This window comes from Eurypyga helias, unplaced genomic scaffold, assembly GCF_000690775.1.
Source record: "Eurypyga helias isolate BGI_N326 unplaced genomic scaffold, ASM69077v1 scaffold27688, whole genome shotgun sequence".
In the NCBI taxonomy this organism is placed as follows: Eukaryota; Metazoa; Chordata; class Aves; order Eurypygiformes; family Eurypygidae; genus Eurypyga; species Eurypyga helias.
Window position 1 is genome coordinate 38,821 of NW_010268000.1, and position 11,817 is coordinate 50,637.

General features: G+C 45.6%; 1 protein-coding gene across 1 annotated transcript in view; it reads left to right on the plus strand.

The window, feature by feature from the left end:
* The window catches only part of XYLT1 (xylosyltransferase I), a gene marked incomplete at its 5' end in the record, with an annotated part of 35,975 nt that extends 35,852 nt beyond the window's left edge, over window positions 1-123 (plus strand). The window contains one exon of the mRNA XM_010157618.1: window positions 1-123. This exon is cut by the window's left edge and continues 4 nt beyond it. Coding sequence (XP_010155920.1) covers window positions 1-123 — 123 coding nt within the window.
* Window positions 124-11,817: the final 11,694 nt, after the last annotated feature.

Here is an 11,817-nt window from a genome sequence, read left to right on the forward strand (position 1 = left end):
TGCAGCACTGGCCCCACCGCCTGCCCGGTCATGCAGAGCTGTGCTCAGACAGCCTGGAGCTCCCTCAGCCCGGACCCCAAATCTGAGCTGGGCCCCGTCAAACCTGACGGCCGCTTGAGGTAGCATCTGTCGCGCTCTCCTCCGGCATAGGTTTTTAAAAGGGAATTTAACCTTGCTCATGTGTGAATCTTGCACCACATTTCAGAAACCTAAGGGAACATTATACTTTTTTGTTACTTATTGCAATATAATTAATTTTATTTAAAAAAAAAAAAAGGGTTCTGACAAGGCCTTTGGCACTGCCCTCTCCACCAGCTCCATCAGGAGCAGCTTTGGTCGTCCTGTGGGCCCTGGCCATACTGCGTGCCACTGCTCCCGCCGCCTCCGCGGGCTCCAAAACATTAGCAGCAGCCATGGAGAGGGCAGTGAGGGAGCAGCTGCTAAAAGTGGTTTTTTAAAAATAAATTTGTCTGTACCTCTGCTGTTTGATAGGCTTTTATTATTTTGCTACCATTAATAAATCACAGCAAAATTCCCATCTACTTACGCTTCCTGGGGAGGTTGGTTACTGCAGGCTAGAGCCTGTAAAGCCACATTACCTCACGGAACGTGAAATAACTATGGTACACCCTCACTCTTTGGGTTTTTTTTAATAACAAAGTAATTCTGGACTCAGCTAATGTCTGTTGTTATCCTACGTAGAGAAAATGAGCAAAAAGAGAAACTTTCAGATTATTATGAGAGATTCTTTAGACTGTTTTCATTATAAACTCTAAATGGAACCAGTGTTTTGCTATATTAGTCTTTTATGTCTCATGCGGTCAGGTTCAGAGTCTGGGTACTAAGAGTTAAAGAACAAAGAAGCATTTTGGATTTCAGCCCTTTCAAATCTGCAGGTTTTTCTAAGCCCACCAGCACCTAAGCGTTTTCACAGACGTCCAGTAGAGCAAGTGTGTGTGTAGGGGGTGGGTTGGGATGTGTCTCCTCACACCCTTTGCTGATTTTGCTTGTGAGCTGAGCTTTTTCTCAGGCAGTGGAGTTGCATGAAAACAGTAAAATGGTAGAATTGGGACCTAAATCTGCAACGTGTTCCTTCCCTGATTTGAGTAGCAGCTAGTAAATCTTAACACTAATTCCCTCCCTTGATCTCAGGTCTCCCACTCCGCATGAAGGGTCCTTCTGGGCTTGTGCAGGGCATCAGGGGGGCTGCGCAGCTCACGGAGTCCTGGCCGAAGCCTCGAGCTGAATGCGGAGAGTGATGTCATGTTTCTCAGTGCTTTTACTTTATTCTGTCAGCAAACTCTACCCTTGCCTGTCTTCAGAATTCCTAGCAGGCTGCATCCTGTTTTAAATAGGCGTGTTTTGCATCATTTTAAGCTGCATTTTCTACAGTAGGAAAAAAATTCATTTACATTCCAAGAACTTTTTAAAATAGAGGTTTTATATGCAAAGTCATCTCCAACTAATGCGTTTTACTTTCGCATAAAACATGCACTTTGCTGTTGTTGCTGTGGTAATCTCTTGTTAACAGCATAACCCAAGAAGGATGTTAAAAGCTATTGGGTTAATTAGGGGGAAAATCCTGTTGATATTATAAAGTGAGGTATCTGTTCACCCTTCTGTGCGTAGGGCTAACTTTCTTCTGCATAAAGCATCCACATCAGGAGGGAAGTAGAGCCTTGAATCATTGTGTAATCACATCTCTCTGAAAGGTTGAATTCCCTTTTAAACGACAGCTGCAAGATGACCGTAACACACAGAGCCCAGTGGCTTGTAGTATCTCTCTCCGTAGTATTGGTTTAAAGCTACTTGCAGTTTGCTTTGGACTTGAAATTGCGGTGTCAGCTGTGCTGGCATTAAGGCAGAGCATTGAAATGTTTATCTGGCACAAAAATGGATGCATAGAAGGAACAATTTAGGTATTTATTATTTATGTTTTAGTCAATGACTAATTAGTAGGTGCTGCTTTTGCAGCTTGAAGATTGTGTTATCTTACTAACTGAAGCTGCCTTTATTAAGAAAAGGCCTTCCTTCCCCTCACACACCCCGTTCTTTTTTGTTTTGATTTTGACAGTCACAAGAGCTGTAGTTTTAGGGAAGCTTGTATCAGTGAGAGCTGGTTGGAATATTTCAGTCAAGGTGATGTTCCAGCTTTTCAACCGGCTCTGGAGGCAAGCGTGTTTAAAACCAGGGTTGCCGACAGGTTTATATAATAGAAACGCAGTGTTATTACTTATTCAGTGGGGGGTTTTTTAAACAGTGCTTGTTTTTAATCTAACATTCCTTCATGAAGTTCAAATGTTCTGGGGACTTGCAGTCCTCACTGTGAAATCTAGGGCTTGAGTCTCCCTGTTGCAATGGCAACGGCACGGTTCAAGCCCTGCGGAGTAAATGAAGAACATCATCTTTAGGGCACACAATACAGTTCATTGACAACCCTAGTCAGTGATTGTTCTCAGTAAGACCACCAGGGTAGTCCCAAAATCTTTAGTCTGTCTTGGACATAAGCATGGGTGCACGGGTGTGCCCACACACTCGCATGCAGATTGACTTGGGGTTTAAATTTGATACTTCCTTTATTCTTAGGCAGGAATGTTTTTAAGTGCTTTGTTGATAAGTTTCATTACTAACTAGACCAAGCAGGAGGTGGCAACAACTCCATCTTTTGTGGTTAGAAGAAAATCTGCCACTTTCATAATTTTAAATATAAGGTGCAAATTATTTTATTTCAGTACAAAAAAGGGAAAGATCATGGTTGCTGATCTATCTATTTACATTACATGCTAGGTTTAAAATAACCCAAAATTTATATTAGTTTATTTTCTGAAAGACAGACAGCATCTACACAAAGAAGTTCTGTAGCAAGCTGCCAGCCCCAGTGCTGCTGTTAAAACACAGGATGTAAAACTGAAGAGGCTGGTCCGGCAGTCCTTTCTTAGGTAAAACTTCCATGGAGTGCTGGTGCTGAGTAAGGAGTTCAGAGTCAAGTCCAGCATGAAGAGAAGGCTCACGCCTTGCAGTATGCTCTGCATAAATACTGCCCATGTCGGAAGTCATCAAAGCATAGGCTGCCGTGTTTGGAACATCTTCGGGGGGCGGTGTCAAGTTTTGGGCCGAAAGGACAACCTCTACTATAGCTATTAATTTGCAGACACAGATACATGTTGTACAGGGGACCCTGTGTCTGGAGTTACAAAGTGACTTTTTTCTTTATGAAGAAAAACCATGGAAAGCAAGACACTGCAGGGGTCAGAGCTTGCTCCAGGCTGAAACCGTGGTAGCGCTGCTAAGGCCGACCTCCTGCTTGGTGGCTTTTCTGGTCTCAAATGGCAGGCACGTGGCGCCCGTGTTGAGTGTTGTGTAGTGTTAGAAGAGAATAACTCCACAGATCTTACATTTGGTGAAAAGGAGAATTCGGCGCAGGGACCCACAGTTTGTAGAAACAAGCGAGTTGGGCATCTTCGTTTGATTGTGCAAGTGTTATTTTCCAGTCCCGCTGGCTCATCCGTGCCACACGGGCCTCTAGCCAAAAGCCAGCTTTGATCAAAACCCCTTTCTCTGGGAGAGGGGTGTATGTCCATACACACACGTTTGTCCCTGTGCGCAGTGCTTTGCTCGTTTAATTCCCTGCCCATTCGGCACGATAGCCACGTAACGCTTCTGGGATTGATCAGTATTGCCCCGAAAGGGGATGTGGCCAAATGCTGGACATCTACACAAGTAATTTAATTAATTATGTCCAGAGTCAGCATTACACAGATCTGTTTATATGGTAATGTTAAACCTTGAGGCTAATAGAAATAGCTCAAGCTACATTTTTATTTTTAGATGTGTCCAATTCTTTCTTTCATGACATTTTGGACATTGATTCACAATATATTTTCATCTTCTGATATTCAAGGGTTTTTACAATTGAAATTATGTCTTCATTTTTTGTGTTCTTAGCCAGCAGAGAATTTTAACAGTAGCAAATGTTACACAGGGAAGTCAATCTGTGTCTCTGTTGTTCAGCCTTCGTATCGCTAAACCTAGAAATGCAGGAATGTGCATTCATGTGCTATAAACTGACTTTCCTAGGTGGTGGCTTCGGTGCACACTGCATGTACAGTTGTTTAATGGCATATTAACAGTGGTCCTGCAGCGCCTTCAGAAGGACCAACTCATGTGTATTTACCTTCTGTCCATCTCCTACAGCACTAACTGCAGTGTTAATGAAGTCTCCATCGCTCTTAGCCATGATTATAGGGAACAGAGTAGTGAAGTCAGTGAATCAGAACTGGGATATTCTAAACCTGAGCAAAGGGAGATCTGCAAGATAAAGAAGATGCTGAAACTTTGCAAAAGTTTTATACATTTGTGCTACAACAAAACTTTGAACAAACTGAGCATCTTCTGCACAGCAAGGCTGAGAAACGCTGGTACACCGAGACCTCAGCTTTGACTTCCCAGATGAAAAGAAACCAAGATCCATATTTTTATTGTTGGCCAGGCAACGAGGACCAACTTTGTGTTGATTTCTCTGGTTTTCTTTCATCACAACTGTCAGAGAACTGCCAACTTGCCGCCAGCTACCACACCCTTCTCGATGTCTTCCCAGATCCCAAAGCTTCAGGAATTGGCCACGTGAAATCTTGGCCAACTCCGCTGCTTTCCGTTGATCAGGAAGTTTTGTGTGAGCCAAATCCCTTAGGCTTCTTCAAAACCCCTAGCTATAGATCAGAAAAGTTTGCTCTTCAGAGCACCCTTCCGTGAGCTCAGTACTAACATACATGAAGGAGTTGGTAAAAGTGGTAGCAGTGATATTTTCCTGATTTTCAGGCATGGGTATTTAATATATGTAACAGTAGGTTTGGTTATTTTGGTAACACAAAGTGGCTAGCAGCATTTCCACTGGCCTTCGCTTCATTCTGGTTGTGAAAAGATCATGATCCATACGTGCTTTGATTCCAACCATTCAGGGCCTCCAAGATGCTCTCAGTGATTTGTGGGACATTACAGTAAATCCATATTAATTGGCAATTGAACGCATCACCTAAAAATGTCTTTCCAGACCAATCACTCGGGCTCCAGGGCTGACGCCTACAGAGAGGGCAGGAGTAGTGTTGGAGGGAACAGGACACTGCCCTTCCTGCGGGCTCGGCAGGGAGGACCGCGGCGAGGCCGCACTTGGGCAGGAATCCCTGCGGCAGGGCCCCTGCGGAGGGCAGTCGCTGCTGCAGCCAGGCACAGAGGAGCCAAATAAATGTGAGATAGGGTTAAGGGCAGCGAGGGCTTGTGGGGAAGTACCTTTTGTCCTGTAGACTCTTCAAGAGCGAGCAAACGCTCTTGTTTGCAACTCCCTTCAGAGGTGTAGGGTAGAAGAGATGGCCTTTGAAAAGCTTCACCACCATCACTGTTAGGGAAGGAAGAGTGCTGAGGGCATTTACAACTGAGGCACGGTGGTCTTACAGCCCATGCTACGCAGAGCCATGGTAGCGTTGAGCCGTCTCCAGTGAAGAGTGGTGTTGGCAGCAATTAACCCTCCCGACGTGATCCTGCAGGTACCGTGTGGATGTTGTTCCCTTACACTAACAGTAATGTGTCGATCGCTCTGCTTCTGCCTTGGTTACCTTCCTTTGCTCATGGGTGCTATCACAGCTGCTACCTCACTGTGTCTGCCAACACGTTTACCTGGTAACAACAAAAAAAAGGTACCGGAAATCTCCTTGAATTGAATGTACAATCTATGCAAATTCTCTTTCTACTTTGTTAAAACCGAGAAGTATTACTGCAACCTTGCCACATGAGCAGCAAGGTACTGTACAGGTGCCTCTGATAACAGAGTGACAATTCTAGGCGCGGTTCATTGCGCTGCGTTTGTATATTGTAATGACTTGTCTTTGGTTCTGTTGTATTAATTAACACCCTCGAGGGAGGCGATAGCGATCTCTTGCTAGGGGAGCACCTTCGCTTTGCTGGGAGTAGTCTGGAGGAGGATGTCTGTGGCATTTCAGTTCCTTTTCCTGCGTACGTTTGAAAGGAAGCGCAGACCTGCTGGCCAAAATTAGGACGTTGTTTCAGATTTTCCTTGGGGGAATCCTGTCGGCTTTGGATCTCTGGGTGTCAGTTCCCGTTGTGGCATCTGGTGCGTTGCCCCTTGCAGAAAGCCTTACTTTCATCCTTTCTAAACGTGGCCTTAAACTGTGTTAGGAAGTTAGGTGTTGTCTGCGTCCTGTTCACTTTTTCCGTTTGTTGTGGAAGGAATGAAAGGCACCTTGGGATTTCTATTACAGCTCAGTTGTGTCGCTGTCAGCTTACACTTCACAAATACAACAGAAATTGCTTACAAATGCAGTCTTAAAGGGAGGAAAATGACCTTCCCTTTTTTGGGCAAAAGGAAAGCTCAGACAGTTGTATAAACCTTAGGAAATTGTGAGCTCTGTCTTTTGCAACTCGCTGATAAAGAAGGTTTTTTAATTCCCTGCAACGTACAAACTTAACTTTTAATTTACCTTCAGACTGTAACAGGACAGGCTGCTCTCAGATGCACGTGACAAATTCTGGAGTCATTTCACTCGTTTTGACATGACATTTCATTCCATCTGAAAGCATTCCGTTCAGATTTGTACTGGCAGCTGGGAGATCACCTCTCCCCTTAACGGTGTCTGAAGAACTTCACCACGTGGGGCCAGATTTTGAGTGGTGGTTGGGAACATTACAGTACGCTTAGATGATAGAGGAGCCCGGCAGTGTCATCCGAGTCATAGAGTCATTTCCAAAGATCTGGCTTTTGGAGCTTCATCCAAGGGTGGTCAAAGTCCGCAGAAGCGGCGGTCGGCTGCTGCGGCTTCTGTCTGTTGGGTTTCTTTAATACTTGTCTCCGTGGAGAGCTGTTGTGTTTCAGTAGCACCGATATTCCCGGCAGGCTGCAGTGCTTTGAGGAATCCTGAACCCTAGCCTGTTTCGGTATTCAGATACGGATGCGACCCAAAGGCAACTGCAGAGGGTTTACGTAGAAAACAAGGTTTGTTAAACAAAAATAATTAATTCGAGTTAATGAAATTATTTTTCTGACTTTGCCATTTTGGTTTTGTTTCGGGTTGATTGGATTTTTGTATTGCCTAACATAGTCCATAAGTTATTCCTGTTCTGTCATTTTCAAAGACTGGTGGTAATATAGTTTTAAGAAATAACTATTTTGTTATAGATCATAATATGCATAAAACTGTACAGAAATATTTTGTAAGCTATTGAATAAGAAAAAGAAAACCATGTATATACAGCAAAGTCTAAAAAAAAATTGGGAAGTCAAATGGAACACACTGAAAGATGTAGATATTTTGCTATTTATTTAAAGGAGTATTTTATGAGATATTCAAATGTCTTAAATTGACCGGTGATCAAAGTTCAAAGTCAGAATGCTTTTCTTGTAGTAGAATGTGATTTTCAGCAATTATTGCACTACCCGTTTTTGCACCCTTTTGTCTTTCATTTAGCAGAAAACAATGTGCCTTAGCTGTATTCTTTGTCAATGGGAGTTTGGTTTTTTTGTCCGACAAAGCAAATTTTTTTGCAGAAAAAGAAATGGATGTATTAAATACTGTATTATACCAAAAACACTGCGGTTGTATATAAATGCTTTCGGTCATACTGTGTTTTCAGATGCAGAATTTTAAAATAAAAAAAAAAAGACTGTCTTTAGGAGCAGATTTGCACCTCGTGTTGTTTTCAACCCAACTAATGTCTTTACTTAAAAGAAGAACTTTGCTGCTTGGGGATGTTTAGGAGGAAAAATGGGACCAAGCAGTGCCACTCCGTGATCCCCGTGACGATGCCAACGCGCTGCCCCACCGGGCATTTCCCAGGCTCCGTCTCCCAGCCGTAGCAGTTGTGGAGGAAGCGGTCACAGATGCCTTTCGGACACCCATTTTGGTTGGTCAAGACGCTCGCCTGCGCATTGTGCTAATTGCAGCCGGCCGGGGGGCACTGGGGGGTGGGTCGGACTCCATAGGGCTCCTAGTGCTGCCTGGACTGTGGGATCCAGAGACATGGCCAAGCTTTTGGGGCCAAGTTCTCCTAGTTTTCAAACTCGGATGGCTGCTTTTGGGCCAGATTCTCCACACCTTTTCCAAAGATGCCAAGGAGTGGTAGGTAGAGGGGGCAGCAGGGGTTAACAAGGAGCGTGACTGAGGTCTCCTTTCCGGAGGCCATTGACGATGAGGAGTGTTGGAGCACTTTCTTCCACACACCCCCAGAGTGAACACCTTCTGGAAGAGAAGGGACTTAGTCCTGGGCTTAGGAATAAGCAGGTGGGTGCAGAAATAGGAATTAATGTTAGGACTGGCTGCTTACAAGGACAGCAAAATACAGGTCCTTTGCCTTTACTGGAAGGGTGAGCTCAGAGAGACACGTTTCCTCCACAGTTATGGACCCAAAGCAGCCGTTGCCTCATGCTGTGAGCTCCACTCGGAGCACCGATTCCTTAGAGCTGCTCCACAGATGCAATGGGGAAAACCAGTTAAATTCCTCTACGAGCGGGTGAGTGGTGTCTTTAGCACCATCCTCATGATGAATTGCAGGTTTGTCTCCTAGTGCTGCTTTTTGATGTGGGTTGCTTGGAAAAAAAAAAAAAACAAACCAAACTCCTTGATGACCTTCCAAAAGTTTTTGACACCACCAGGAGTCTGCGTGACTTTTTCATGCACCCCCCCCCACCCCACCCCAAGCAGTGCTGCAGGTTCTCTTGGCAGTGAGAACTGCTTTTGATCTTGTGTTTTCTTTTCACCTGCTGTTCAGGAATTCCACTTTTTTGGCACTTGGATGCAATGAGGTCTGTTTAAACAGAGGAGGGAACACAGTGCTGATGTTTTAGTCCTGGCACAAAGAAAAGATTTTCTGTGGAGGGAAAAAAAAAAAAGGCTGCTCTCAGTTTTGAAGCCTGGTTTTATTTATAGATGGTATAAGACGTAGGCTGCTTTTCTGCTGGATAATTCCTCATCCAGCTGCTAATACTCACGGCATATTAAAAAACTCTCAGCCTTTGTTTTAATTATCTCCAAATGTGTCATTGGCCACTACTTTAAAGAAAAGGAAAACAAAAAGAGAACCAAGCTATCAGGTGCTCATGTGTTTTTTCTTTGTGGACTTCAGCTGGAATCTGCACACTCTTTGAGGCTACACGCAAAAATCCCGATGCATCACGGAACAGTCTGTCTGAGCTGTCTACAGCGTCGTGCTGGCTTGAAAGACTATGCATCTCTGTCTACTTGCGAGAGCGTCATCACAATTTTGCATCTGCCATACCTAATCTGTCTTGATCGCAATTAATATTTATAGAGCGTAGAACGTGGTTAATTCACAGCAACGGCAGAAAACTTACTGCAGAGCAGTTTGCCAGTAGGAAGGCACAGTAAACCAAGTGCAACGGGAACGAGGTATTTAATTGCCTTGACAATAGGGATTTCGTTTCAGTGCCCAGATATGTGACACTTCTTCATTCGTTACTGAAGAATCTGTAGCCTATTTTCTAAAATCAAAGAATGTTAGTAATCTGAGGCTTCACAAATGCCGACAGCTGTAAATCTTTGCTGTCTATTAATGCTTAAAAAGCAGGAGATTCATGAGGTTCTACTACAGTTAAAAACCAGACGCGGGTGGCAATTTGTCATTCTTTCATGAAAGGCGATCTTGGCAATTTGGGTGCCAACTCAGCACTTCAGCGTGGTTATGCCTTCACCTGGCCACCCTTGGCTGGAAGCCCTGGCTTGCATGGATGTGGCATAGGCACAGCTGGGACACCGACGGCTACCCCTGCCCGGCTGAGGAGGGTCCGAACCTGGCGCTGGGGGACATGGGGACGGCCAGGTTCAGACAACAAGTGGCCTGGCATCAGTTGCCCAATGCCGGGTTCTTCTGGGCAGCTCTCAGTCGAAGCGGGTTCATGCCAGGATCCCAATTTCATGGTCAAAGATATTCCAGTTGATTTATTAATAGTACTAACATGCTTTGGGTTTTGCAGCTCCAAGCCTGAACCAGCCTCCAGTTGTGACCCCCCTTCTAGAAGAGGCCAGGTTGGACTTTGCACCTTCAGCTGAAGCATGATGTAATACACTCATTTGCTGTCCTCCAGAACTTCCCTGTCCCAGGGAAGCATTTGGATCCACAGCGTCTGTCAGTCTGTCACCAACAGATGCGCAGACACGAGGCGAAGCCGTCTGCTGCTGCAGCGTGAAAGATGAGGTGCTGCGGCCGCTGCTGGGCCCTCTGTCTGCTGGAATGGGAATGAAAAGACACTTGAAATGCGGCAGGAATATGACATGGGTTTGGGCGCCCAGCTATAAACGTACAAAAGGGACATGGAGTCCAATCTGCCGGTGTAAGGTGTAAGATGTAAGCCACCTTTTCCTCCCTGCTATGAAACATCTGGCATGGTCTGTGCTGGTGTCAGGCTGCCAGCGCTCCCTTCCCCTCCGACTTAACGCCCCCACCAAAACACGCCGTGCAGGTCTCCAAAGCCGTGGGCCGCTCAGTGCGCGGCGCTGCTGCATCCGCAGCCCGAGGCAGTCCCTGCCTGCGGAGCACGGGGCAGCGCCGGAGGAGCGGAGCCTCCCAGCCTCCCAGCCAAATGGAAGCTCCACAGGCCACGTGTCCACCAGCCGTGCAGAGATCCAGTAGCAGCAGCTCAACGTTAATTAGAAATCATCTATGAAATACACGTTTGACTTCAGGAAGACAGACCGAATGTGGTATGTGTATGTATACGTGTGTATACACACATGTAAAAATGTGTATGTATGTCTGTGTATATAGATGTAAAATCAGAACTGCAGGATAATTCTGTTTGGCAGGACTGAGGAGTTCTAGTTGTATTTCCACTGCCTATAAATCATCCTAGAGCCAGGAGCACAGCTGCGATGGAGCAACCTCCTCCCAAGGCATTTTAGTATTGCACAATGTATGGCCTTCAAGTAGGAGCGGTATTTCACTTGTATAAATGAGTTAAAATAGTTTACTCCTCTTTCTTAGTCTGCTTCTGTAATTGTTTTTTTTTCCTAACTAGGACTTGCATAATAATAAGAGAGATTTGACTAGAAACATAAAGTACATTTTAATGCGATCTCATTTATGAAAGTCTATCACTGGGTACATATGGCAAGGAAATGAAAATATTCTTATAAGAGATTAATAGCCAAGATCAAATATTTCACTTTCTGATAGAGTCTGCCTATATGTGCTTTTTAATTCCTTGCTATATTTAAATTTAAAAGGGCTTTTTTTTGTGCATTGAAAGGAAGCCACTGCCTGCCACATCACTGCCGCTTTTCCATTACTGCTCACGGATGGTTTGCATTCATGAGCAGACAACCACGCCAGCCCTGGCTGTCCGAGGAAGCAATGACTTTTGGCCTCCAGGAATACAGAAAATTGAGGTGAGCTAATTTCCAGCAGCCTGGCCACAGCGGGACGTGCCAAGCCAGGGGGCTCAGGGGCAGGTGGGTGTCCCTGGGGACCCTGCGCTGTGCCCATCGCGGCATAGGGGATGCGCCATGCCTTGCCCAAGCGCTGGGGGTGAGCCAGGCGCCTCGCTGGCGTTGCTGGCCGGCACACCTGAGGGAGCTTGCTGCTGCCCCACTCCTCTTACCCATCCCTTTTTAAAAAGCCGAAACGCTCTTCTAAGGTGACATAAAATCAAGGCTGAGGCGCTGCTCCCGGGCAGGCGGCTGGTTTCGCAGGAGGTGATTGGCACAACCCCGGCTCTGCGGTGCTCCTAGCCTGCGTGCTCACTTTGTGCACACACCAGCCAGCCCCAGCCGTGCAGAATTCCCACCCGGAAGGGGT